This window comes from Tetrahymena thermophila, assembly GCF_000189635.1.
Source record: "Tetrahymena thermophila SB210 genomic scaffold scf_8254515, whole genome shotgun sequence".
In the NCBI taxonomy this organism is placed as follows: Eukaryota; Ciliophora; class Oligohymenophorea; order Hymenostomatida; family Tetrahymenidae; genus Tetrahymena; species Tetrahymena thermophila.
Genome location: NW_002476290.1, coordinates 245,233 through 270,154, shown reverse-complemented (window position 1 = coordinate 270,154; position 24,922 = coordinate 245,233). Strand labels below are relative to the sequence as shown.

General features: G+C 22.6%; 7 protein-coding genes across 7 annotated transcripts; 5 read left to right on the top strand and 2 right to left on the bottom strand. All coding sequences in view use genetic code 6, as the record gives it.

The window, feature by feature from the left end:
- Window positions 1-764: 764 nt before the first annotated feature.
- TTHERM_00721900 (nematoblast specific protein) lies at window positions 765-1,970 on the top strand (the record flags this gene model as incomplete). Its single annotated transcript, XM_001031920.1, has 1 exon — window positions 765-1,970. One exon carries the CDS (start codon window positions 765-767, stop codon window positions 1,968-1,970), a length of 1,206 nt encoding a protein of 401 aa, XP_001031920.1.
- A 2,159-nt stretch (window positions 1,971-4,129) lies between these two features.
- On the top strand, window positions 4,130-5,335 carry TTHERM_00721890 (nematoblast specific protein; the record flags this gene model as incomplete). Its single annotated transcript, XM_001031919.1, has 1 exon — window positions 4,130-5,335. One exon carries the CDS (start codon window positions 4,130-4,132, stop codon window positions 5,333-5,335), a length of 1,206 nt encoding a protein of 401 aa, XP_001031919.1.
- A 2,098-nt stretch (window positions 5,336-7,433) lies between these two features.
- Window positions 7,434-8,642, top strand: TTHERM_00721880 (nematoblast specific protein; the record flags this gene model as incomplete). The annotated part of the gene is made up of 1 exon (XM_001031918.1): window positions 7,434-8,642. The coding sequence occupies one exon, from the start codon at window positions 7,434-7,436 to the stop codon at window positions 8,640-8,642; it is 1,209 nt and encodes a 402-aa protein (XP_001031918.1).
- A 1,730-nt stretch (window positions 8,643-10,372) lies between these two features.
- On the bottom strand, window positions 10,373-11,035 carry TTHERM_00721870 (ADP-ribosylation factor 1, putative; the record flags this gene model as incomplete). The annotated part of the gene is made up of 1 exon (XM_001031917.2): window positions 10,373-11,035. The coding sequence occupies exon 1, from the start codon at window positions 10,931-10,933 to the stop codon at window positions 10,373-10,375; it is 561 nt and encodes a 186-aa protein (XP_001031917.1). The 5' UTR covers window positions 10,934-11,035.
- Window positions 11,036-13,994: 2,959 nt separating this feature from the next.
- Window positions 13,995-17,617, top strand: TTHERM_00721830 (histidine-tRNA ligase; the record flags this gene model as incomplete). Its single annotated transcript, XM_001031915.1, has 7 exons — window positions 13,995-14,518; window positions 14,759-14,992; window positions 15,321-16,266; window positions 16,317-16,586; window positions 16,649-16,919; window positions 16,976-17,379; window positions 17,480-17,617. The coding sequence occupies 7 exons, from the start codon at window positions 13,995-13,997 to the stop codon at window positions 17,615-17,617; spliced, it is 2,787 nt and encodes a 928-aa protein (XP_001031915.1).
- A 712-nt stretch (window positions 17,618-18,329) lies between these two features.
- Window positions 18,330-20,429, bottom strand: TTHERM_00721820 (leishmanolysin family protein; the record flags this gene model as incomplete). The annotated part of the gene is made up of 3 exons (XM_001031914.1): window positions 18,330-19,219; window positions 19,528-19,968; window positions 20,087-20,429. 3 exons carry the CDS (start codon window positions 20,427-20,429, stop codon window positions 18,330-18,332), a joined length of 1,674 nt encoding a protein of 557 aa, XP_001031914.1.
- A 1,083-nt stretch (window positions 20,430-21,512) lies between these two features.
- On the top strand, window positions 21,513-24,718 carry TTHERM_00721810 (glutamylglutaminyl-tRNA synthetase protein; the record flags this gene model as incomplete). The annotated part of the gene is made up of 3 exons (XM_001031913.2): window positions 21,513-22,385; window positions 23,109-23,368; window positions 23,416-24,718. The coding sequence occupies 3 exons, from the start codon at window positions 21,513-21,515 to the stop codon at window positions 24,716-24,718; spliced, it is 2,436 nt and encodes an 811-aa protein (XP_001031913.2).
- Between the last annotated feature and the right edge of the window lie 204 nt (window positions 24,719-24,922).

Genomic DNA, 24,922 nt, shown 5'->3' with positions numbered 1-24,922 from the left:
ACACTTTAAAGTTGTTTTGAGAGTGTTTTAATTGATATCATTTTATCTAAAAAGAATTATATAAACATAAATATAATTTCATTGTTTTCAATGTTAATTAATTGTCTATTTCAATTCAAAACAAAAATAACTAAATATAAAGTTAAGCGATTATAATTATATCGAAACTCTTTATTTAGAAGCATTTGTCTTTCTTATTAGAACTTATTTAAAATATAGAAGCATATTAAAATATAAGTAAAGAACATATAAAAAGAAATATTTTAATTATCACTTTAACTTATTTGACTAGAGTAAAAATATTGGATTTATATTTTGATGGAATAATATTTTATATTATAAATTTGGTTTACATCTTTCAACTTTTGATTTAAATGCTTTAAATTAGATGAAACTACATTTTACTATATAAATTTTAATATTTAATATTAGAGACGAATAACTATGCTTGTAATATTTACAATAATAAATTATATTGTATTCTAGAAAATTTGTATCTGGTTAACCTTTAGTAATAAACAGTAAATATTTTGATATTGAAATATTTATACTTGCTAACTAATTTTTGTAGACTTATTAATTTTAAAGCACCAAATAGACAGACAGACATACAGATAGACAGATATATTATCTATTTATCTATATTCTTAATATATTTTTAATCATAGGTATTACTAAACTTAATTTAAATATTTACCTTCTTTTCATTAATCTTCTCAAATAATTAATTATATAAAAAAACTAACAAACCAAATTAAAAAATAATGACTGACATATAGATATCTTTTGGTTGGAACGCTTTCTAAACTTGTTCTACATAGACTTGCACTTACTCGAAAATTAAAGAATCAGGAGTATCTAAATGGAAAGATTCTAATATTATTATTAGCCTTTTTTTCTATGTTACTGTTGCTGGTGTCTATGATATATCTCTTGTTTCTGATGAGATTTAAAGAGAAGCAGAGCTTTAAGTAAATATTCCTTCTATCTCATACAGCTAAATTGCTAAGTTTAATACTGATAGCTTAAATTTGTCACTAGGAAGCATATAAATTGATAATCCTGGGTACATAAAAGTAAATTTCTAGGGTACAAATTCTTTAATCAATAGAAAAACTGGCTAATATCCAAAATTGAAAACTTTAATTCTTTCAAATGTCGAAAATATAAGCGCTATTAGCTTTGTTCAAGATTCTTTTTCATCCCATTTTGGTAGAAGAGGACCTTCTGTACACTTAAAATACAATCTAGAATCCAAAAGCAAAATAAAATATTTCTTTAATGAAGTTACAGTTCCTAAAAAATGGGATGCTATTGGTACTTATGCTATGGCAATAGGCTTTAGCTCAGGATATTTTGGAATGCAAGTTAACTCAGAGTCAGAAAGAAAAATTCTTTTTTCAGTATGGAGTCCTTAAAAAACTGATGATCCATCAACAATTTTAGCAGAAAACGAAGTTAAATTGTTAGCTAAAGGTAAAAAAACAGTTATTAAATCTTTCGGAAATGAAGGTTCTGGCGGATAAAGCTATCTTGTTTATCCTTGGGTGACAGGAGTAGCATATTAATTCAAACTTGTAGGTTATCCAACTAAAGACGGTTATTCTGTCTTTACTGCTTATTTTAAGGACCCTACAAAATTTGAAGATTACATTCTTATTGCTTCTTGGAAGAGACCTAAAACACAGACATATTTAGAAAGAGTTTACTCATTTTTAGAAAATTTTGATCCTGAAAAAGGAAATATTTCAAGAAAAGCTTACTTCAACAATTAAAGAGCCTTTACCAATAAAGGAAAAAACGTAAAAATCTAATCAGCTACTTTCACATATGATGAAACTGCAACTAAATAATAGAGATATGATTATGATGGAGGAGTTGATGATATAAATGGATATTATTTGAGAAATTGTGGATTTTTTGATAAAACTAATGTTAAAACAGGCGATATTTTTAAGAAAACACAATGATACCATATAAAATTGTTTATCTAATTAATAATTGTATTAATAATCTCTATATTATAAAGTATAAATTAAAAATTATAAGTGCTTTATTAAACATTTTATAATGAATAAATGATTTATTTTTTCAAAAAATATTCTTAAAAAGATTAAAATATTTAAATTAAAAGTCAGAACAAAATATTCAATTTAATGTATTGATTATTAGAACATTTAAAAACTATTAAGATTAATTTGTTCTGAAAATAAATACTATCAATCTTCATTTAGTAAGACCCAAAGAAGTGAAAGGAAAAAAAAAATTTTTGTTATTGAAAGAAAATTTTTAACAATTAAGACCTTTTTTGCTTTATTTGATGATGGAGGGATGGTGGTAATATTTGAGGATTTAAGTATATTTGAAATCAGTATTTGGATTGTTTTTGTATTAAAACTACCTTTAAAAATTAATACCAAATATCGACTTTTTACATTATTAAAACATCTTAAACTGTATTATAATTACATAAATAATTTTATTTTTTTTATTAGTTTGTAAATTATCAAATTCTTTAAAAGATATTGCTATTTTGGCATTTTAATTATAAAATTATGATAAAAATAGTCCTTTAATATTCAAGAATAGTTTATATGTTTGAATTTTATTAAATATATATGTGGATTATTCTGAAATAAGCATAATTATTGTAAAATTAACAATAAAGAAGTATAAATAATTAATTTGTTCTATAAATTAATAATGAATTAAATTAAGAGTATAATCATACTTGTATTGAGATGAAATCTGTAATATCATTTTTTAAATTTCTTTTTTTTGTAATATTTAAATTGAAAGGAAGAAAAATAATTAACTTTTTTAGAATTTTAAGAATAATTTTAAAACAGAATTATTAAATTAAATTTTAGTGATGCTTTATTAATTAACTTTGCTTTATAGTTTGTTATGCTCTAATTTAATAATAATTAATTAGCGGATATAAATAAATTAAGAACTAGCTTTCATTTAAAATTCAAGTAAATTTTTATATTAAACTAAGTCTATAAATAAAATCACATTTCTAAACTTTCTATCACAAAATAGAATGAATTTTGTTTTACTTATTAAATTTAATGAATTAATTATTAATCCAAGCAAACTATTACAAAAAATTATAATTAATACTGTAATACATATCAAGTATTACTAAAATCTTGAAATGTAATAAAAAGTATATTTTTAGAATAAATCATTTTTCAATATTTCATAAGCAATTTTTCATTTAATCTTTATATACTTACTGTTTTGTGGCATTAAAATATTTCTAGAAATATCTATTTTTGATATTCCAAACTTTTGATAATTCAACTATTTCTTAAATTTTTCTAAAATAACTAAAATTAAAATTTTGAAAGATAATTAATTTTACTTGGTCTGTAATTAATTATGTTTAAAAAATTATTTTATATGTTTTAAATTCATAATCTGAAAGCAAAATTTTAAGTAATTATTAAAATTTAGATTTAATTTTTTTATTGCTTACAATAATTTTTATTTATATTTATATAATTACTTTATTAAAATTACAAACTTTATCTAACATTTATTTTATAATAATTATTTTAAAACAATATTTGCATGTAAATTTTTGGGGTAATGATTATGTAATACTTGCCAATAATACGTAGCTGACATACCATTTTAATAAGCATTGATAAAAGTAATATATCCCTCTTCGTTTTTCCATAAAAAATCTGCGAAATCTGCGACATCTGCGACCCTAATTCCAGCTATGAATATATCTATTTTTTTTGTTTAGTTTTTTTCTCTCTTTAAGCTATTACCTATTCTCAATGTCTGTATCCAAAACTTATAAATAGATTTAAGTGTCTGGATATAATTAGAATTATTACTAATGATACTTCTAAAATATTAAGTCATTAAAAAAGTCCTTTTGATAACAAGAAAATAATAATTAATTAATTTGTTTATAATCACTAGTTTTTGTTCTAGTTATCAAATTAAATAATTTATAGACCTTTCAATTAATATTTAAATCATAAAAAAATAAACTATTCATATTAGCACCTTTCAATAAAAGAATAAACGTATTAAATGAAAGGATTCCACTTTTTTTAAAATAATTATTTTTATTAAAAACTTATAAATAAGAAATTTATAAAATAATATGACTGATATAAATATATCTTTTGGCTGGAACACTTACTAATCTTGTTAAACTAAGACTTGTTCTTATTCTTACATTTAAGAATCAGGAATATCGTACTGGAGAGATTCTAATATTATTATTAGCCTTTTTTTCTATGTTACTGTTGCTGGTGTTTATGACATGTCACTTATTTCTGATGAGATACAAAGAGAAGCAGAAGTTTTAGTTACCATCCCTACTCTTTCATACAAATATTATGCTAAGTTTAATCCAGAGAATCTCAATTTATCACTTGGTAGCATATAAATTGATAATCCTGGCTATGTAAAAGTAAATTTCTAGGGTACAAAATCTATGATCAATAGAAAAACTGGGAACTACCCAAAATTAAAATCCTTAGTTGTTTCAAATGTAGTAAATAGAAATGCTATTAAATTTGTTTAAGACTCTTTTTCATCTCATTTCGGAAGAAGAGGACCCTCTGTCCACTTAAATTACAATTTAGCTTCCTAAACAAAAATTAAACATTTCTTCAATGAAGTTACAGTTCCAAAATACTGGGATGTTGTAGGTACTTATGCCATGGCAATAGGCTTCTAGTATGGATATTTTGGAATGTAAGTAAACTCAGAGTCTGAGAGAAGAATACTCTTTTCTGTGTGGAGCCCCTAAGAAACTGATGATCCATCCTCAATTTTACCAGAAAACCAAGTTAAGTTAGTTTAAAAAGGTAATAATACTGTTATCAATGATTTTGGAAATGAAGGATCTGGAGGATAAAGTTATCTTGTCTATCCTTGGGTTGCTGGTGTTTCTTATTAATTCAGACTTATAGGTTACCCCAATAAAAATGGATATTCTACTTTCAGTGCCTATTTTAAAGACCCTACTAAATCTGAAGGCTACATATTGATTGCTTCATGGAAAAGACCAAAAACTTAATCCTACTTAACTGGCTTATACTCATTCTTAGAAAATTTTGATCCAGAAAAAGGAAATCTTTCAAGAAAAGCTTATTTTAATAACTAAAAAGCTGTTAACTATAATGGAAAAGATGTAAAGGTATTGTCAGCATCTTTTAGTTATGATGAGACTGCTGATAAATAATAAAGATATGATTATGATGGAGGAGTAGATGCTGAAAATGGGTACTATCTTAAAAACTGTGGCTTTTTTGATAAAACTAAAGTAAGAAAAGGTGAAGTTTTTACTAAAAGTAAGTGACTCATTAACAATTTAAAAAAATAAATGAATGAAAATTAAAAACATAAATGAATGAATATTTATTTTATTGTATTGTTTATAAAAAATTCTTTGTTTAATTTTTAACAGGACTTTAAATTTAATTTAAAAATATCTTTTAAAAATATAAAATAAAGTTAGAATAAATAATAAAAAATATAACTGCACCTAATTATTAATAAAGCTTTTTTTACTTAGATTTATATTTCTAAGGCTAGTAATACTTATTAAATTTTAAGGTAAATAAATATATTAATTTGTTCTATTTATTTTATTTTTATCATAAAAATCCATTGTAAACTTATGCAAGCTAGAAACATCATTAAAATAATTTAGTTAAACCTTAAAGAACAAATAAATCATCTAAATTTAATTTAATTTATTTTTATTTTATTCATTTTTTTTTTTTATAGTGAAACTTATTTCAAAATATTTGGAATAAAAATATTGAAAATATAAAATAATGACCAAAAATAGATATTAAAATATAAATTTTATGCTAAAGCTTATTCTTTGTTTAATTTTTACAAGACTTTAAATTTAATTTAAAAATATCTCTTCTAAGTCTATAGTAAAGTTAAAATAAATAATAAAAAATATAACTGCATCTAATTAATAATGAAGCTTTTTTTACTTAGATTTATATTTCTAAGGCTAGTAATACTTTTTAAATTTTAAGGTAAATAAATATATTAATTTGTTCTATTTATTTTATTTTTAACATAAAAATCCATTGTAAGCTTATGCAACTAGAAGCATCATCAAAATAAATTACTTAAACCTTAAAGAACAAATAAATCATCTAAATTTATTTTAATTTATTTTTATTTTATTCATTTTTTTTATTTTTTTTAGTGAAACTTATTACAAAATATTTGGAATAAAAGTATAGAAAATATAAAATATAGACCAAAAATAGATAGTAAAAATATAACTTAAAGCTTTTAATATAGATTAAGCTTGTAAATAATAAATAAAGCATTTTTATTGACTTGTAATACAAAAAATAAATCAAAAATTTAATGTTATGTAACTACACTAAGGTTTTGCCAATATTTTTTAATTATTTTACAAATTAATTATTCTTCATTGAATAAAAATTATCAGAATACTTTATAAAACATAATTTTTCATATTTTATTAGTATCAACTAATTAATTATATTCTAGTGTTCTTTTAATAAATTATCAATAATGGTATTTATTTTTTTATTACTTTCTGTAATTCTTAAAATAAACTAAAAGAAATTTATTACTTTTAAAGTTCAAAAATATTTTCTAACTCAAACAAAATATTTTATATTATTTAAAGAACATTTTTTTTATTATATAATACTATCAAAATTCCACAATTTTAATTAACTTTAATAAATAGGTTTCAGAAATATTTTTTGATAATTTCTATTTTAGAAAGAGAAATTTTTATGATTTATAAAATGAAAATTCTCATGGAATATAATTTTTAATAAAAATATTATTTAGTTTAGTTGAAATTTTTCCTTTTTGTAAAATATTTACTTTTTTCTTAAAATATTTTGTTAGTTTGAAACAATACCTTAAAAATCTTACTAAATTTACGTGTATTCAAATTTAGTATGAGAAAAAAAATTAGTATAACCAAAATAAGATTCGTTTTTATAGTCGTAAATAATGATTTATAATTATTAACTAATTGTTTGTTAATATTGTAAAAATATAATGTAGAATAGTAATGATTTTAAAATATTTATAAAAATTTAGATACATCATATAATACATAAATATTTGGAGTTGTAGTTTTATTAGTTTTAATAATCTATTAGGTTGTCTCAAATTTACAATAGTAGTAAAAATATTATTGCATATAACATTTAAAATACATAGTAAGATAATTGTAACAAATATATTTTTTGTGGCTTTATTTATTCTCAAATTAATGATAAAATTTTTTATATATATTTATAGATAAGTGACGTAGCTTCTTGATTAAAATTAATTAATCAATTATGATGTGGAATATCGATTTAAATACAGGCTAAGTTTCATACTTTTATTTTATTTAATTCAAAATAATAGTAAATTAAAGAATAAATAATAAAAAAATGACTGATATACAAATACCATTTGGCTGGAATGCTTACTAGTCTTGCTCTGCTGTATCATGCTCCTATTCTTATATTTAAGAGCAAGGAGTGTCTTATTGGAGTGATTCTAATATTATAATAAGTCTATTTTTCTATGTTGCAGTTGCTGGAGCTTATGATATGTCCTTATTATCTGATGAAGTATAAAGAGAAGCTGAAGTATTAGTGAGTATCCCATCTATTTAATACAACTATTATGCCAGATTTAACCCTGATAGTCTATACTTATCTATAGGAAGTATATAAGTTAAAAGTCCAGGTTATGTTCATGTGTATTTCAAAGGTACTAACTCTTTGGTCAACAGAAAAGCTGGAGACTATCCTAAGCTTAAGTCTCTGGTTCTTTCAAAAGTTGAAAATGTAAATGCAATCTAATATGTAAATGAAGATTTCAGTTCTTATTTTGGTAGAAGAGGTCCCTCTGTTCATTTAAACTATCAATTGGAATCTAATTATAAGATTTAGTAATTCTACAACGAAGTTACAATTCCTAGATTTTGGGATGCAGTTGGAACTTATGCCATGGCTATAGGTTTCAGTTATGGATACTTTGGTATGCAAGTAAACTCGGATTCTGAAAGAAGAATTCTTTTTTCTGTTTGGAGCCCTCAAGAAACTGATGATCCATCGCAGGTTTTGTAAGAAAATACTGTGCTTTTGGTATCTAAGGGAAAAAATACTGTGATTAATTCTTTTGGAAATGAAGGATCTGGTGGACAGAGCTATCTTGTTTACCCTTGGGTTGCTGGTGTTGCATATAAATTTAAACTTGAAGGTAAACCATCATCAAATGGTTATTCTATATTTAGTGCTTATTTTAATGACCCTACAAAGTCTGAAGATTACATTTTGATAGCTTCATGGAAAAGACCAAAAACATAATCATACTTAAATAATTTGCATTCATTTTTAGAAAATTTTAGTCCTGAAAATGGGCATATTTCAAGAAAAGCTTATTTTAATAACTAAAAAGCTATTAATTATCAAAGCAAAGAAATAAAAGTATTATCTGCCTCTTTTTCTTATGATGAAACAGCTAATTAGAAATAAAGATTAGACTATGATGGAGGAGTAGATGATATAAATGGATATTATCTCAGAAACTGTGGTTTTTTTAATAAAACCTCAGTTTAGTATGGAGATCAATTTATAAAAAACAAATTATGAAATAGTTAAATTCAAAAAAAGAAATGATTTTATTATATTTATTTATTTTTAATGTATTTAAATTTCATTTCATGTATAAGTTTTAATGATTTTAATTTTCATATTTCATCATAAAAAGATACTCTAAATAAAGACATGATTATTTAAAACTAAAATCTTTTTAAAATTGCTAACTAATTTTCAGAAAAATTTATCAAATTATAGATCAAAAGGATTTATCTATTAATCAAATAATAGTAAGATTTTATAGTTTAAAATTTATCTTTGTAAACTTACAAAAAAAATAAATTTTTTATAATTCAAATTGTATACAATATATAAAATTAAAAGGTTTTCATCAAAATAATTTTATAATAAAATTAGGCATATTTTAGTTAAACATTTTGTTAAGATATGTAGTAAATATTTCTAATAATTTTTGTATTTATTTATAGATTTACATAAATCATATTTTATCAGATGGTTAATATTATTTGTAATAGCTACTACTTTTTCTAAAATTGTCACTTTTACTAATAATTAAATAAAGAAATCTAAAATTATATCATATAAAGAATTAGTAAACAAACGGTTGGTTACTTAGTGATACTTAAAACTTCATAAAAAAATTTACTTTGTGAATTTTTTAGTATTTTATGAATATCAAAAAAATATTTTAGATATTAAAATAATGATTCAAAACAATGAAAGTAGGTAGCTTTTTATTAAAAATATTAATATAGAAAATGAGTATAACAAAGAATAAGAAAGTTAAGAAAATCAATATTAGAAAAATTTTGTATATTTTAAGAAAAATCTAATAAATTAAAAAATGGTACTATATTTAACAGGCACTGATAAATACTTTTATTTCTGATACTAATTTCACATATAAATATTAGATAAGTATGTTGATTTAAATGCTAGTACATTGTCAAATAGATGATTAATTAATCTAAAAATAATTTAAAAAGCAAAAATTGATTTAATTATATTTTATAGATTATTTTAAGGTAAATAAGCAACATCAGTAGATAACATTTATAAAGCTTACTTTAATCAAGAGATAAATCACAATCTCATTTTTATTAATTGATTTAAGCTTTTGATAATTTTTAAAAGCTTAAATCATGAAAACTTTGTTAGATTAATTTATATTAAATCAAATCAATCAACAAAAAAAACAAAGACTTCCATCTAAAATATTTATTTTTAACCATTAAGCTTTCAAAAGTAAATTTAATAAGAAAAGTCTAAAAATATTTAAAGAAATAAAAATGGTATTTTTTTTTTAAATTGTTAAGATGAATTAAATAAAATAAGATTATTTATATAAATTAATATAGTAATTCCTCCTATTTTTTACAAATCATTTTAATGTTTGAATTTCTTTATTTTTATGTAATATTTAAAAATATCTTTTATTTTTTCTTTTAGGTAAAAATATTTGATGATGAAAATTTACAAAGATTTATAGTACTTGAATTTTAAGTTATATATTAATTAAATACGATATAAGATTAGCAAAGATTCTATTATATAAAGATTTTAAACAAAATTTTAATTTATACTTTTAACAAAATAAATAATAAAAATATAAATATGACAGACATTCTTCAAATTATTTTCATGATTAGATTTAAATTATAATATTTCTTTTAGAAACAAATTAATAAAAATTATTTATTAATGATTTTTAGTGTTTTCAATTCCATTTAGCAACTTCATAAATAAATAAATAAATAAAATTTTCATTTTTTTTTATTTTTAGGGTTTGAATTAAAAATATTAACTAACCAATTAAATCCTTCTTTAATGCCTTAACCTGTTATTGAAGAGCATCCTTAAATGTGCCAATTTTAAATATTTTAAATCTGGTTTAATTAAAGATCTTCTTGAATTTATTAAATGCTTAAAACAGCTATGTCCTACTTATTGGCTAACACTAATAAAGGTATATTTTTCAATATTTGATCTTAATATAAGAATTCTAAAATTTCCTTAGCTTGATTAAATCTTTAAGAATCACTTGAATCAATTACAAATACAATAGCATCACAATTGCTATAATAATGATGATAGATCAATCTCATATTTTAGTTATATTATAAATCACACACTTTAAATTGAATATCTTAATATTAAAAGACTTCAAAATTAAATCTTGCTTATGAAGTAGTTGCTACTATTTTATTATCTTTCATGTAATAAAGGATTGTTGTTTTTCCTGCTTAATCTAACCCGAAGATACACACACTTCTTTTCTATGGTTATTTAACAAAGGCAATAGCTTTTTAGATTTATTGGCCCATTCTTCCTTCCTTTTTTGATTATTTAATTATATTTATAATTATTAAATATTTTTAATTAGCATGCGCATAAAACTATTAGTTTAATGTGTTTAAATTTGGAATTATTATATAAAAAATTTTATCTTCCCTAACAATATTTAAAATTCATTCAATATAAATAAAAAAAGTGTAAAAAAGGTTGAATTCTGATAAGAATATTTGACAAACAAATTTAAACTTCCTACTTTTTATGACAATCAAAACTAATAATTCTGAAAAAAAAATAAAAGAATCAAAAACTAATTTTTTTTTGAATATTTATTTTATAATTCAATATTATTGGAGTTAAAAATATTTTATATTTGCATCTCATAAATGAGTAAAAATATTTTATATTTGCATCTCATAAATGAGTAAAAATATTTTATATTTGCATCTCATAAATGAGTAATAATATAGAACATATTTTTTTATTTTATTTAAATGGTGTTATTTATTTTAATGTTGATTGATAAAAACGAAATTATCAAATGTGATACAGTAAAACTCCAAAAATATGTTGTAAAGCCCGCCTAGCTCAGTCGGTAGAGCGCAAGACTCTTAATCTTGTGGTCGTGGGTTCGAGCCCCACGGCGGGCTTACTCTTTTTTCTATAAGAATAAATTTAAAAATAATCTTAACTAATCTATTTTAATTAACTCTCATTCATATTACTAAAAATGAGTTTTCTTTAAAAAAAGTAAAACAAAAGAAATTAAAAATTTTAATTAATTGAATAGCCCGCCTAGCTCAGTCGGTAGAGCGCAAGACTCTTAATCTTGTGGTCGTGGGTTCGAGCCCCACGGCGGGCTAATCTTTTTTTCCATTTGAAAAATATATTAAATTATGAAATAAGTCTATGTAACATTTTGTACCTATTTTCTAAAAAGAAGGATTAGTAAATTTGGTTATTTTATTAAATATGAATATTTTAAAATATTTCCATCTAAACTGCATTATTATCATTCAATTTATAGGTGAATACATTCATTTTCTTGATAGCATTTAATATTTTATTCTTTATTTAAATCTATTTAAATTAAAAATAAAAAAATCGATTATTACTTTATCTTTTACAAATTTACTTATTTAAATTAAAACGCAATTAAATAAATTATTTTATGATTTTTAAAATTGAAAAATTATTTAAAATAGTTTTTTTTAATCTTTATTTATTTATTTATTTTGCTGATAATACTTTTTAAATAATTAATTAAAAAAAATCAAACATTTGTTTCTGATTAGCAAAATTTATTTATTTTTTTAGTAATTTAATTTTCTAGATTAAAACATATGATTTATTATTAACAAAATATTATTTTATTTGAAGCATTTTAAACTGGCTATTATTTTAATTTATAAAAATTATTTATTTAGTATTTATATAATAAAAAGATATGCGAAAACTCCTCTCATTTTTAAAAATAAAATATTCTTTTAATTATTTTTGAAAAGTTAATCCAATAAATAAATAATTTTATTTAGTTTAACATAAAATTCAAATGATATAAAAAGATATAAAATCTTAAACCCTTCCATGAACTATGATTTTAATGATGACAACTCAAAAATATATATCTATCTATCTATTTTTATTTAAAAAATAGACAGATTAATAGAAAAAATATTCAATACATATTATTTAATATGACATCTAAAGAATGATGCATTTTGCAGATATCACTAATTAATAACGAAATAACCAAAATATTGCAAATTTTAATAAAAATTTTATTTCAAAACCAATAAATTGTGCTTTGTAAAAGAATTATTTTATGCTTTTAAATTACATAAAGTTAACCAATAAGAATATTTATTCACACAAACAATTTAAAACAGTATTTAAATTTAGTTTGAATAATTAATTACATTATAAATATTGGTATTAGTAATATCACTCTAATATTAATAAAATATATTGCTATTGTAGATTAATTAAACTTGACTTAATAATAAACATAAAATGAGTGATATACCTATATTTTAATAAAAGAATTACTTTTTAATCGCTTTATGAATATTAAAAGTAAATAAAAAAAATATTGATTTTTACACATATGTAAACTAAATTTTGATTTAATTTATTTCAAATTCCTTTTATAAATGCTATTAATTAAAAATAAAAGTTTAATTATTTACTAATCTTAAAATTCATATGCCTGATATATAAATATTTTAACTTGATATAACATTTTTTAAGAATTACTTTCTCAACAATTAAGTTGTCTTGTTTCAAGTTCAGTTTACTTACATATTTCAATATTTATAAAAATCTCATCTATAAAAAAAACAATTTTTTATCTACTAAATTGGTAAGGAATAAATATTAAATAATATCTAAGAATTTACTATGCTTAATGATTTATGAACGTATACTAAGATATAATAATTAATAAAAGAATATTTTTTATGAAAAGTGTCGATTAAAGAAACAAGAAGTTGATATTCTGATATTTTAATTTAAATTTTAACTCTAAGTTGGAAATTTTAACTTTCCTTTCTTTTGCTTTTTGCTTTATTTTCATGAAAATTATTCTAAAAATTTCAGTCAAACTAAAATTATGAGAAATTTATTTTATCTCATTTTTGAAGAATCTTAGCTGTCTTTGCTTAAGTTAAAAAAACACAAAATATTTAAGCCTTTAGATAGATGAAAAAAAGATAAAATATTGTAAAGCATAAGGGAGTATAAATATTCAAATAATTTATTTATTTATTTATAAAGATATGGCTATAGATTTGTGAATGTACTTTTATATATGCTAATCTTTTTAGTAATAGCTATTGATTATTAATTTTGCGAAATAGAGATTTCTTAACATTCACTTATAATTTTAATAAAATTGTGAAATATATATATATTAATTACTCATGTGAGCAATCAGCAGGTAGAATAGGCAGCTTTTATTTAAAAAGTATAAAAAATATCTTTTACTCTAAAATAACAAAAATTAAAAAAAATTAAATTCACTCCAGAATATTTTAATAAAGTAGGAACAGCCAGCCAACAACTAACTTATTAATCACAAACAATTTCATAGAAATGGTGAAAATTATAGGTTTAAGAAACTTAAATAGAACTGAAATTCAAGAAGTAGTTTTTGAAAACGAAGGTATTCAATTAGATGCTACTATTGTTAACGATTTCATATGCGAAACTAAAGAAGCTCTTTTATCTCTTGATGAAATTAACAAAATAATTGATTTAAATTCTAGCAAATTATCATAGGCAATTCTCGATTTGAAGCTCGAGAAGGAAAGCAATTTTTCAAGAGGCTTCTTATTCATTCTTTCTTTAGCACTTACTAAGTCCAGAAAGAGCATTCGCAAGTCAACAATCGAATTCGTTCTTTCTACATTCAACGCATTTGTCAAGCCATCAGGTCTTTCTGTTAATCCTTATAACATTTTGAGAGTATTCTATGGTCAGTAAGGTATTACCGAAGCCTTAACAACTGCTGGAATTGCCCCAGTTTAACTTACAAAAGACGAAGTCGAACTTATTCTCTTAAGTGTTCAAAGTACATACGTCTCTGCTTTAACTTTATGGAATCTTTTTGGAACAAAGTAATTTTATTATCCAGCTTTAATAATAAATGAAAAAGTATTTAAATGATGGAAACAAACTTACTTTCTAAATTTCATAGCAAGGCAATATTTTAGATAATTTAGTGAGATATTTAAATTATTTAATTTAATTGAAAAATTTTTATTTCAATAATATTGCTTTATTTTTTAGAATAAAATTAAAATTATAAATATTTTATAGAATATTCTTGTAAAAAAATTATTGTTTAAATTAAATAGGAATGTTTTGAAATTAGGCAGCGTAAGTTATGCATTCTTCTGCGAAAGTGGCTATATTAACACTGAATAATTCTTAACTGCTTATTCAGAAAAGAGAAGCTTACAAAGAAGCATTTCTCTTCTTGCCACTGAAATTTAAAATTTATTATTCTCCAGCAGACTATCTAAAAAGAAAGCCACTTAAGAAATCACTTCTTGGATAGAAATTGCAGGCACTGTTAGAAATGGTTTACAGTAATTATAAACTAAATTTTAAATACTTTAATTTTAGCAAATTAATTTAGATAATTTACAAATAAACAATTTTATTATAAAAAAATATAATAAAAATTAAGAATTTATGTCATTTAGATTAAATAATAATAATATCAGTTATTATTTATAATATCGCAAATATTTAGCTATAATAAATATTATTTTATTAAATCTTTAAATGAATAATGGAGATATAAATAATATTGTAGCAAGTAGTTATTGTTGAAAAAAGGATATATCATTTATTTTTTAAATATTTATTTTTTTTATTAATTATTAAAAATATTTTGTTTTAACTAATGAATAGATCATTACTTGATTTCTTAGTAGACGAATTAGCAGTTGAAAGTGATGATGTTAAAATTTAATCTTCAGGAGTTACTAACCAAATTGAGTTAAAGAATTTCATGGGTTTGAATAACTTATTAATTTCTTTACTTGGTAGTATCAGTCTTTAGGCTATCAACACCTTAAATAGAATAGTTTCAAATGCTGGTCTTTTGGAAAATAAAGTAAAAACTCTTCTCGCTGAAGTTGTTTCTTATAACTCTTCACTTAATTTCAGTTATTTGACTGGCAATTATAAGGCATTAGGTGAAAACTTTATCCTTGCTCTTTAATTCGATAAGTATATTTCTTATCTTTACCAAGCTATCCAATATGAATTCTTTGTTTCTTATTACACTTTACACGCTCTTAACAAGCAACTAAGCGAGAACAAAAAAGGAAAGGAAGATGATAGCAAAAAGAAGAAGAAAGAAGTTAAGCTTTTGCAATTAGGTAAGGGAACAGAAGTAGTATTCAATGAAGTTTAAGAAAAGTTTAAAATTGCTGGTGAAGAAAAGTGCTTAGAAGTAGAAGAGAATATCAGCTAAAACTATTTCAGCTTACACAACAACTAGCTCTTAGCTTAAATCGATGAATTAATTGCCCCTCGTAATGAAGAAAGACGTAAGCCTAAGATTCCTAAAGGTACAAGAGATTTCAACCCTCTTTAAATGGCAATCAAAAGAAAGGTTTTCAAGATCATTTAAGGTATTTTACTTCAACACGGTGCTGTTGAAATCGATACTCCTGTTTTTGAACTTAAGGAAACCCTTACTGGTAAGTATGGTAATGACTCTAAATTGATTTACGATCTTGACGATTAAGGTGGTGAACTCTTATCTCTTAGATACGATCTTACCGTTCCTTTTGCCCGTTTTCTTGCTACTCAATCTCTTACAAACTTCAAGAGATTCCACATTGCCAAGGTAATTTAAGAATTATAAAAAGCAGCTTATTATAATATTTGATTTTTTAGGTCTATAGAAGAGATTAACCTAACATGACTAAGGGAAGATATAGAGAATTCTATCAATGCGATATCGATATTGCTGGTAATTACGATCCTATGATTCCTGATGCTGAAATTATTAAGGTCGTCAATGATATTTTATAAGCATTAGAACTCGGCTCTCCTTTCACTATTAAAGTTAACTCTCGTAAAATTTTGGATGCCATGATTGAGATAGCTGGTGCTCCTCATTCTAAGTTCAAAACTATTTGTTCTTCAATCGACAAGCTTGATAAGGTAACTAATAATATAGAATTAATGTATTTTTACTAAAATAATAATAATAAATAAAAAAATAGGAACCTTGGTCAGAAGTTAGAAGAGAATTAATTGAAGACAAAGGTCTTGATGTTGTTATTGTAGATAAATTAGGACATTTTGTTTCTTACAAGGGCAAGCCTTTTGAGTTATTATAAAAAATCAAGGATGACAAATTATTTGATGCTTCCGAAGCTGGTAGATAGGGAGTATAAGAAATGACTCTTCTTTTCGATTACTTAGAAGCTATGAACTGCCTTTCTAATGTTAGCTTTGATCTCTCATTGGCAAGAGGACTTGATTACTATACAGGTAAAAAAGCAAATAAATTTAGTTAAATATCTAAAATATATTTATTTATTTATTAGGTATGATTTACGAAGCTGTTCTTGAAGGTGCTAACATCGGCTCTATTGGTGGTGGTGGCCGTTATGATGGCTTAGTTGGAATGTTCTCTTCCAAATAAATTCCTTCAGTCGGTGGTTCTGTTGGTATTGAACGTGTTTTCAATATTTTGGAAGAACAATATAAGAAAAAATTATCAATCAGAGCAACTGAAACAGAATTTTTAGTTTGCACTGTTGGTAATGGCTTATGCAAAGAAAAACTTAGATTAGTAAACGAAATGTGGGCTCGTGGACTCAAGACTGAAATTATTTACTCAGAAAAACCTAAACCTAGAAAACAATTAGATTATGCTTATGAAAACTAAATTCCTTTCACTATCTGGTTAGGTGAAGAAGAAATTAAGGGAGGCTTTGTCAAGGTTAAGGTAAAACCTATCACCTTTTTTTAAATTATTTTTTTGATTAAATAAAGCTTTTTTTATTTTAAAAATAATTATTCTAATTTTTATTTTTAATATTAAATAGTGTACCTACACCAAGGTAGAAGAACCTTGTCCAAGAGATAAGCTATTTGAAACACTCGAACAAAAACTTGTTCAATACCATGATGATTTAATTAATGATCGTGTTGTTTATACTTATGAAGAAATTAAGGAAAATTGAAAAAAAATTATGCATCGCATTTTTTTAAATATGTATTTGTATTTATTAATTAAACTAAAGTTAAGCTTTATTTCTAATATTTTATACATTATTATAAATCTGATATATTTTTTTATTAAATGCAAAAGTTAATACAAATAAATGCAAATTTATAATTAAGATTTAGTCAAATTTATTATCTTTATCATGTAAATATTTATCAAAAATTAAAAAAAAATTCGAAATATTTATAAATTTTAAGTGGAAATAGTGTTAAATTATAATGGATGAGGATAAAAGCGTTAGCTTAATTGCATTATTTTTAATTATTATTTGATCGTATTGTAAAAAAAAAAATTAATCAATAACCTTCTTTATATAAAAATACAAATTAAATTTTATACTTGATTTCATAATATTTTAATGTAAATCCTATTTATGAAAAAATATCTTCATGTTAATTAAATTTATTTAATTAATATTTAGTATATTTTAATTCATCATAGTAAACTAAAAATGTGTTGATGGTATTAGTAAAATAATTGCTAATAATAAAATTTTATTTATTAGATATAGTTGCAATTTTAAAAATAATAATTTAATCATTTATAAATTTTTAAAATATTTATTTAACAATAAAATAAAAATAATTTGAAATGATGTTAAATTCTATTTTTGATTTTAAAAAATTAGATTTACAAATAACAGATAGACAGATTTAATTAATATTATGTCAGAATATTAAACTTAACATTATTACAATAAGTAACAATGAAAAAGTTAATTTGCTTTTAAAGACATTTAAAACAAAACACTAGTTATCTTTTAATTTGTAACTAGAAAAACATTTTATACAGTTTCCCTTTTCATCGTAAATGTTACAATTTTAGATTTAAACTCTTTTGCATGAAGGTTAATTCAAATCTTTATTTTCACTACATTCACACTTATCACCTGTAACTCCTTCGATACAGTGACATTTTCCATCAATACAATACCCGTTGGAAGAGCAGAAATCTTCACATTAAACTTATTTTTAGCAGAAATCTTTAATTATTGGGCAAGTTAAGCTTCCTTTGAAATTAGATTCTTTGGGAGGATAAAGAACTTAACCATCTTGCTCGCAGGTTAGAGTATAGCGATCAAAAGAAATATTAATCTTTGTTTTTTCTTCATTACACTTATTAGGATAACATAATACAGTTTCTTTTGATAAATCTTAAGTGTTTTTTGGCTACATGTTACTTTGGAAAGCTGAACTTGTTGAACCGAATACGACATTAAAATCTTAAAATAACTAAGCATTATATTTATTATTATTATTTGAAGGGTTTTAACATTCCATATTTGAATATAAAAATATATATGGACAAGTAGCGAAAACATCAAGGTCCTTTTTATTTGAACTACAAGTACCTATTCCTGAATATATAAATGTGTCTGTTTAATCTTAGTTAGTACAAAACTCTGGGAATTAAGAATTACATTTACCTGTAATCAAAAAATCACACCCTCTTTTTAATCCCCAATTAATAGGATCATTCTTATTTTCATAGTCTTTAATATCATACCATCCTGAATCCAAAATCAAAGCATTATTGATACCCGACCAAACCATGTTTCCTATTAATAAAAATATTATTTATAAAATTTATTTAAAATAATACCTTATTAAAATTTTAAAAGAATTTAATAGAAACAATTTTAAAAATTTATTACTGATTATCTTTATTAATTAACACCCTAAAAATACTGATAATGGTATTTAAAAAACCATATAATAATTAAAATTCACTTTTTAATTTGGTGTTGGTTATGATAGTTTATGGGAAACTACCATATTTAAAATTTTATAAAGATTGATAAATTTAATTTTTCTTTTATATTTTTTAATTTTAGCAAAAGAGATTTTATTAAAATAAAAATGTTACCTAATAAGAAAGAAGCAGTATTAATATCATTATTCAAGAAATCTCTAGGCCAATGGGAGCCTTTTGAACCTTGACCACCATTAGATTCTAAGGGAAATTCACTAAGATCTTCGCAACCATAATGATCTCTTACCCATTTTAGTATATTTGGGAATTTTAATGCATTATTAGAGTATCCTTAAATATTGTTATATCTAGAATACAAACCAGGGGAATTAGCAATGGCATGGAACAATTCGTGAATTACGATTTTGCTGATCATCTAAAAGTTGTAATAGTTATCTTCTAAACTTTTTATATACTATGCATTCAAGTTGATAACAGCTAATTCAGGTCTGAAGTCCAATCCTTCATTTAATTAGCATGCTTGAGCTGAGGCAATAGTATTACTCGAAAGTTGGTAAATTTAGATGTACACATGAAAATCAGAGTTGCTTTATTCTAATTATTAATTTGTATAAAAATAATGAGTTTCTTTTTTTTTTTTTCTCAAAATTTTAATAAAAGAATAATGTAAAGCAAAACAAACAAAAACGAATTATTAATGAAATTAATTTACATGGGTAATGGGAGAAATCATGATAATTGCATTATTTATCCGTTATAACAATATCAGATTGATGTGGTTTTTTTACAATAATAAGATCTTCATAAAACAATTAGGCTGTCTTGATAGATTTTAGCAATAAATTTTTTAGATTTTGATCGCTCAAATTTTGAATTTCATTATCATCAAATGTGAATCTTATTGGAGCAGGAGTAAAAGTTCCCTCAGAAAGTAAATGAATATCTTCTGGAGTGTACACGTCAATTTCTTCATCGCCTTTATGGTCACATTCATGTACCAAAGCCAGTGATAAAGAAAGATAGAGTGCTAGTGTTATTATGACAAAACTCTTCATGTTCGATGCTTAATTTATTTTTACTTTATTTGTTTATTTTGTGGTAAAAATATTATTAAAGTATATTAGTTTCTTTAAGGATCAAAAATATCAAAATAATACACTACAAGTTGGTATACTTTAAATCAATCACAAAATAAAGCAGATACCTGATAAATAGCATATTCCTAATCATCAAATTAAAATTGATTCATTTGTCTAGACTCAATATTTAATTTTAAAAAATCTTATTAACATACAAATATGAATATTTTTTTCAATTCAACTCATTCAATTTTAGCTGAAATTAAATTTCTATCAGATATAAATTTTTGATTTTTTTAATCATTTATTTAAAGCATAAATATTTAAATTAATTCATTGATACATTGATACGAGTGATATTCAAAAATATTATTTTTATTTAATGTAAAATAATCTATGATTGATGATTAAATTTTTATTAAAATTATTTACATTTTTTCTGAGTTTTTAAATGTTTTTTGTAATTAAATTTATAAAAATATATTTTATTCATTTAATTTAAAGTACTTCTCAATTTTAAAGCCAAATAATAAAATCTATTTTTTATTGTTAATAATATAAACTTTTTAGATTGCTTATTTAATTGTTTAAATCTCATTTATTTTTAAGCTATTAATAGCTTAAATAAAATAATAAATATTAATTTTTAATAAAAAAATTATTAAAGTGATATCTGTTGATTATATTAAAGGTTTTATATATGAACAATAGCAAATATTCAGATGAAAACCAAAAATAAAGACTCCTATATACTTATAGTCATTTTAGCTACAATTAAATTTGTTTGATTTTCTTTAGACTAATTAATTACCTTTATTTTAATTCAATGTGTCTTTACTCTTTATAATGACCTTAATATTAAGATTCGAACTTTGTTTAAATTAGAATAATAAAAATATCACTTTGGACTGTTAAAATAAAAAACATATTTGTTTATTTTATATTTCAAGATATTAATTGTTGGTAGTTTTTAAAGAATATATCTTTCTTGATTGTTTAATATTCAGTAAATTAATTGCTACTTATTTTTTATTAAAAGGTGATATAAATTTTAGAGAAATGTTCAGAAGACTTTTTCAAACTTAGAAATATGCTAATAAGTTTTATTATAAAATATACTAGGGATTCAGTAATGTATTGTTTTAGCGCTTTTAATTGATAGGTGTCAGTAAAAATTTCATTGAGTAAGCTGAGAAAAGCAAACAAGTTTCGAATCATCTAGAAGATTTGCATCAGAAATATAAAGAATCCATTTATGCAAACAAAAAGAAAGCCAACTTAATTATTAGTTTATCAAGCAAATTGACACCTACTCTAGAATCATATAAGTATGAATTGGCTTAATATATAATTAACGAATAAATTAACTCAAATGCTGATTTAGACAAGGCTTTAGCATATGTTAAAGATTATGCTAAAAAGAATAATCAATTAGATTGGAAATAATTCGAGTAGACATTAGGACTAGGGATATAGATAGACGAATCATAAGTTATTTCAGATATAGTAACAGAGCTTAACTCTATACCTAACTTAAACAAGGAATTACTGTGCTCTGATAAGAAATATTCCTCTTAGAATTTAAGAGTAGTAAGAGATAAGCTTAAATAGCATGAAAGCAAATTAATATTTTAATGTTTTGACAAAGCAGTTTAGTAGTTTATTGAAAATTAAGAGAAAAACACTAATTAATAAGGGGCGTAAGACAAAGATGGAGTAATTCATTCAAGCTAAGGAAATAGTATCTTTATTAAGGAAGACCTTTAAACTCATATTTGGGATAAAATAGCTTCTTTAAAAGGTCGTGACTTATGCTATGAAAATAACAGTAAGTAGGCTTATGAAAAACACTTAAAAGAAAGAAATGGATATTAATATATTTTCAGATTTCCACCTGAGCCTAATGGATATCTTCATTTGGGGCATGCAAAAGTAATTTTTTAAAAGAACATTAAAATTAATGTCTAAACCTATTTCATGAAAATCATACTAAAGATTTTTTTTAATTTAAAAACTTCATACTAAGAAGATTAAATCTTGCAAATCTAAGTATCATAAGCTATTTTTCTAAAATATCATTTTAACTTTAAAACTAAGAAAAACTTTAATGGATGAAATCTAAATAGTTTTAAATAAAAAAACCTTTATTTTATCTATAATTTAAATAAAAACATTAAATTTCTTATTTTTATGAAATTAATTATAAAAAATAAAGCAAAAGTCCTCAATATTTTTACTTAATTTAAAAAATCTAAATAATTTTTTCATCAATTTTTAAATAATTTTAATTTTAAAATTTCAATAAATTAAATAAAAATTTAAAATAAGAATAAGAAGCCTAATTTGTTTTGAGCAATCCGTAATCAAATATTTAATTTATAATTTTAATTAATTTGCTTAAAAAAGTTTATTTTTTTTTAATAATTTGTAAAAATTTTGATTCAAATTTTTCATGATTTAATTCAAATAATCTTATTCAATTTATATAATTTAAATAAATTTTACTTTGATTGAATAAAATACCTAAATTTATTAAATAAATTATTAGATTTGTTGGTATTTTGTAATATTCAAAGAATTTAGAATATTAAATTACATTTTAAGATTATTTATTAAAATGTTAAAATGTATTTTATTTTTAAATAATTAAATTAGGCATTAAGAACAAATTTCTATTCTGCTGAAAAGTTAGGAGGAGTTTGCTATTTGAGATATGATGACACAAACCCAGAAAAGGAAAAATTAGACTATATTGAAAGCATAAAAGATAATGTTTTATGGTTTGGATTCAAACCTTATAACATAACATACTCTTCAGACTATTTCTAAGAAATATATGAGTGCGCTATCAAGCTCATTAATAAAGGATTAGCCTATGTTTGTGAGTTGTCATAAGAGCAGATGGCAGAATTGAGGTTTAATTTTTAAAAATAATTAATATATATTAAATTATTATTTTTAGATAAAATAAATAGGCCTCTCCTTACAGAAATAGGAGTATAGAAGATAATTTGAGAATGTTTGAAGACATGAAATAAGGGAAATATAAAGAAAATGAAGTCTGTTTGAGAATGAAAATTGATTATTAACATCCTAACCCAACTATGAGAGACCCTGTTATGTATAGAGTTAAATATCATCCCCATCCTAAGACTGGTAAAAAATGGTGCATTTATCCAATGTATGATTTTACTCACTGCCTATGTGATTCATTTGAAAATATTACTCATTCTCTTTGTACTCTTGAATTTGAGATTAGAAGAGATCTTTATTATTGGATTCTAGATTCACTTGATTTGTATAAGCCTGTTGTCTGGGAGTATTCTCGTCTGAATGTCTCAAATAGTGTTTTAAGTAAGAGAAAACTTTTGACCTTGATTAACAATAAAGTAGTAGATGGATGGGATGATCCTCGTCTGTTGACAATCAATGCTCTTCGTAGAAGAGGTGTCAGACCAGAAGCAATTAGTGCATTTGTAGATTTAGTAAATGTAGCTAGAAGAGGTAATGAAAATATTATCGATCAGAAGCTTTTAGATTATTGTATTCGCTAGGATTTAGAAAATATTTCCCCCAGAACTATGTCCATATTAGAACCTATCAAATTACAAATAATTAACTTTGATGATTTTAATGTAAAACAAGTTAAAGTTCCTCTCTTCCCTAAAGAACCTAATAGAGGATTTAGAGAATTAAACATTTCATCCGAGTTGCTGGTAGATGCTTCTGATGTCAGAGAAAGTGAACCAAATAAAAAATAAGAAGATCACTAAAATTTATAAAAAAAGAGCACTAAAAAGGTGGATAAAAATACATTCATAGGAATCTATCCTGGTTCTTAGATAGCACTTAAATACTTTGGAGTTATTGAGATCATAAGTGTAAATATGCAAGAAAAAGTAGTTAAAAGCAGATTGATATCTACTGAAGAAAAAGAAAGAAGAGAGGCTATAGGGTAAATACATTGGATTAATCCCCAGGAAGCAGTTTAATGTTAAGTAAAAGTATATAATGATCTATTCACTGTGGCAGATCCTAATCAGTTCGATAATATTCTAGATGCAGTAAACCCTAACAGCTTAGAAGAGTACAATAATGCTTATATTAACAAGGACTTAATTAACTTGTCAAAAGAATATAAAACATTCTAATTTGAGAGAGTGGGTTATTTCACACTTGACCAAACTTCAGATATTTAAGAAAATAAAATACGCTTTAACAGGACAGTGAGCTTAAAAGATAGAGTCAATAGATCTAATTTATGATTTCTATTTAAATAATTTTACATAAAAATTTATTTAAATAAATACTTTAAATATTTAATTGTATTGTATTAAGATATTTAATTTATTCAACCAAATTCATTTTTTTCTTAATTCAAGTCAGAGAACATATTTATTTTATAAATTTAAATGATTCTTTTGTTAAAGATAAATTTAATTCAATCTACTGTATATTTCAAAATTTCC